Source organism: Penaeus monodon, unplaced genomic scaffold (assembly GCF_015228065.2).
Source record: "Penaeus monodon isolate SGIC_2016 unplaced genomic scaffold, NSTDA_Pmon_1 PmonScaffold_14021, whole genome shotgun sequence".
NCBI lineage: Eukaryota > Metazoa > Arthropoda > Malacostraca > Decapoda > Penaeidae > Penaeus > Penaeus monodon.
In genome coordinates this window covers 4,829-9,452 of record NW_023643068.1, presented here as the reverse complement: position 1 = coordinate 9,452, position 4,624 = coordinate 4,829, and the positions used below count along the sequence as shown (strand labels likewise).

General features: G+C 35.0%; 1 protein-coding gene across 1 annotated transcript; it reads right to left on the bottom strand.

The window, feature by feature from the left end:
- Positions 1–234: 234 nt before the first annotated feature.
- LOC119569316 lies at positions 235–2,917 on the bottom strand. The gene is given in 2 exon segments (XM_037917531.1): positions 235–1,569; positions 1,571–2,917. Coding segments are annotated over 2 exon segments (2,670 nt in total). The 5' UTR covers positions 2,906–2,917.
- Between the last annotated feature and the right edge of the window lie 1,707 nt (positions 2,918–4,624).

Here is a 4,624-nt window from a genome sequence, read left to right as displayed (position 1 = left end):
ATATATATATATATAATATATATAATAATATTATATTATATAATCACATAACACACACACACATTATGAATTAATAAGTGAATTTACATACATCATACATATACTATAATATATATATATATATATATATATATATATATATATATATATAATAATAAACCAATCATACTGATATCAGAAATGTTTATAGGAAGGTGACTGCAAGTACGATGAATTGGTTGATAGACTCGAATTTCAAATGCATTTTTTTGTGGAAATGCACTTAAAAATAATGAATGTAGTATAATTAATAGTGCTAGCAATAATAATTATAGGGATAATGATAACAATATCAAACATAATCATAGATATTATGATTACAGATACCAAAAATATAATTTTTACTGTTATCATTATCTTCCCTTCTATCACGCCAGGAACCAGTATCGATGAATAAAGAAAAACTAACCGCAATTGTTTCAGTGCCACGTCCAGGCTGCTTCCTCCAGGCTTCGGCTGCCTGAACTCATGGTAGAGGACTAGTCTTAACATCCACTGCTTCTCCTGGACACGATGTAGAAGTTTCTCTAGATGTAAAACTTGCTTAGGCTCACAGTTAATTTGTATATGTATATTTACTTTATTCTTGTTGATATGAGGTAGCAATGCTGTATAGGCTCCTGTGCGGGAATCTGTGACCTTTATGCTTTTTCCAATAGGAAATTGCTGGGCTATCAGTCTACAGAGTGTTTCATCACATTTGGTGAGCTCCAAGAGATCCAGCCATTGCTCCGTATCTTGAATCCCTGACTCTTCAAGCAGCAGGAATAACTCTTGAGCCCTCTCCTCTGTGAAAGCCTTACCTCTGTAGTGGAGAATACCAGTGAAGTGTGTGAGAATATTCTGTGATCTTCTGATGAGTTGATCAGTTCTGATATCTGGCGAAACCTCTGCTGCTATTTCTTGAAAGACACTCCTGAGGTTTCTGGTTGGCATAGGGGAGTCCAGTACCTCATCCACTTTTCTAAGAATAAAGTGGATTTGATCTAGGGAACAGTGATTACGTATAAGAGCCATCTTTACATCTGTTTTTGTCTTCTTCTTGTCAGGTATATGATCCTCTACTTTCTTCAGGATGCTCATAGCTGCATAAAAATCCTGCAGGCCATTGTGTGGAAAGCTGTATGAAGATTCTTTATTATCTAACCAGGAAATATGTTGAGTAAAAAAAGTACTACTTATGTCCCCCCAACCGAGTTTTAGCCAAGAACATTCGTTCTTTAATGATTGCAGTGAATCCTCTGTCAGAATAATGTCACCTGATCCATGATGAATGAGAGCTATGTCATATAGTGTATTAACAAGGCTATCTATGTTCTCGGATAATTCACTCAACTCTGCGCCCTTTTTAAGTAGCCTGGTCTTTAGTTTTTTTTCTGTTTCATTAAGTGTTACCATGAACAATTCTGTTGCGGTCGTCAGACTGTTGATCACTCCTGGATTAAGGATCCAAAGCATTACAAGGCACATAAGGTTATAAGGAAATCTCAAATATTCCTGCATACGAGTTGATACCCTGTTCAAGTAATTAAAGTAAAGACTGAGGATCTATATCTGGTTTTTGGGCTTCTAAATACCTCTTTATGAAAGCGGGCCTATTTTTTTCATGAATTCCTAATACTTGAAGGCGTAGGCAAGAAAACTGAGCAGGTAACATGAGCAGCAGATTCTCAATTTCGTTTGGGCGTGTGGTACACACTACAGTCAGTGGGATTTTTGCTCCATAATCGAGAATCTCTTTGAAGAGTTGGATTGACTGAGGATTATTTTCATCAAGACCATCACATACGAATACGACATTCCTACCTTCAGTTAACATCATTAGATATTCGGGGTCCACCTTTCCCCGCATGAATGGCAGAACAGAAGTATACAAGAGGGCCATGGAATTAATATGCTTCTCTCTAAATTGCATATATATTAGTATTTCAAAATCGCCCAGATCGATAATGTTGCTGCTCCCAGAGGCCCAGTCAAGAACTAGTTTCCTGATGAGAGTTGTTTTACCAACACCAGCCACTCCTTCCACGAGCAGGAATCGACTCTTTTTACTTTGCCTGTCATGTATTTTCTCTAGTTCGATGAACCATTCATCCATGGTTATATTCTTTCTTTCCTCTTCATATACTATCTGCATTTCTGTGAAAACTTTCAGGACCTTGATCTGACTACGAACCCCTAAGTTTTTATCTAACAAATGTACATCTGGAACATAAGAAAGATTATTCACATAATTTTCTTTCATGCTTTCAACACCATCAGTGATCATTGTGGTTTGCAGTTCACTAAAGTAAACCCGAATGTTTTCAAAAGGAGCCTCTTTTATCTTTTTGATATCTGCTTCCATTGCCAGGATATCCATCGAAGTGTCAGTTCCAAATGTATGAGCAATTTTCTCCCACGTCTTCCTAAGAAGACATTTCATTTCATGAACGATCTGCTCGAACTTTCCCATGTTACCTCTGTAAACTTTATGCATAAAATCATTTCTCTTATTCTTAATTTCTGTAATATAATACTCTAATGTGTCACCTGGAGTTGTCCAAACTTGATCATGTTTGCCTTTTACCTTGTCACAGTATTCTTGTATTATTTTGAAGCAGAGAGTGATGTCATAAGAATGGCATGAAGGGTCAGATAAAATAGTTTCCCTTTGAGTCTTACAAAATTTTACATTTTTAGGATTAATTCTGTCAAAGTAGTCAATGAGATTTTCATTTTGATTTTTCTCTCTTACCATTTGTGTCACAATATACTTAAGAGGTTTCAAGGATGGCACCAAAGCAATTTGAAATAGACGGTGGTGAATGCGGGCCTCTTCATTTTCCAGAACCCGCTCTGTGTAAAGACCATGTCTTGCCATCATTTAGCTTGAATTTCCTCGGTGATGCTGAACTTACTGTAAAACATTGAAAAGAAAGAATTATTTAAAACTAAAATACGAATAATGCGAAAACATTTCTGCACACACACACACACACACACACACACACACACACACACACACACACACACACACACCACACACACACACACACACACACATATATATGTGGGTGGGTGTGTGCAAAATAATAATCAGATTCCTCACGGCTGTATTAATCTACCTATTCGTTTTTACGATTCGATGCGTGAGCGACAAACCCATTACGCAATATATATATATATATATATATATATATATAAATATATATATATATATATATATATATATATATATATATATATATATATACACATATGTACATATACATACATATTTATGTGTGTGGTGTGTGTGTGTGTGTGTGTGTGTGTGTGTGTGTGTTGATACACACACATATTGATATATATATATATATATATATATTATATATATATATATATATATATATATATATATATATATATATTGTGTGTGTGTGGTGTGTGTGTGTGTGTGTGTGTGTGTGTGTGTGTGTGTGTGTGTGTGTGTGTGTGTGTGTGTGTGTTTTGTGTATTTGTGTGTGTGTTTGTATGTGTGTGTGTGTTTTTGTGTGTTTGTGTGTGTGTATGTGTGTGTTTGTGTGTGTGTGTGTCTGTGTGTGTGTATTTTCATATATGTATATATATATATATAATATATATATATATATATTATATATATATAATATATATATATATATCATATATATTATATATATATATATATATATATATATATATATATATATATATATATATATATATTATGCTGCAGGGTATAAAGTAGTATCATAAAATGATACTACGTTATACACGTCAAAAAAGTCTTCATTATACACATGCCTCATATAGCTATATCACTCTCCTCCCCCTCTCTTCCCCTTTTTATCATCCACCTCTTAGACTGTGGGTAGTGGTGGGCGTAATCGATTACATACACTTCCGTGTAGATACTATGGTAGAAAAAAACACAATGCAAAAACTAGATTAATAGAAAATGTGACTACAGCTTAGAAATCCACCTGGATATCTAATTTTCAATATATCTAGTTTTTAGATCATAGATCACAGAGTGAAATTTCTTAGTAATCGATTATGATTTCCGGTAATCGATTATCAAATGATTGCGCTCAGTCTTTGGGTTAAAATGAGGACCGTCTCAATGTAACACAACTCACCATGACTTTTGCTTACTCTACAAGGTGGTACAAAATATTTCTTATACGAATGCTTGGTTCTGTAGCAGTGATGCTTTTCTGTTTCTTAAAAAGCTCTTAGTGATAAATGGAGGAAATGAATGGATGTATACCTCTAGAAACTAACTGCTAGAAACTAGGTAGGACCTGACGAGCAGATAAATTTTAAGTAATCAATCAATCATCACAACACACACACACACACACACACACACACACACACACACACACACACACACACACACCAACACACGCACACACACATACATTACACACACCACACACCACACCACACACACACACACACACACACACACACACACAACACACACACACACACACACACACACACTTCACTAAAACCATAAATTTGTATACTCTACAAAGAACACGCATATTCTATTTCCTTGTGAAAGTAATCGATACTGATCGCAAACGAAATCGAA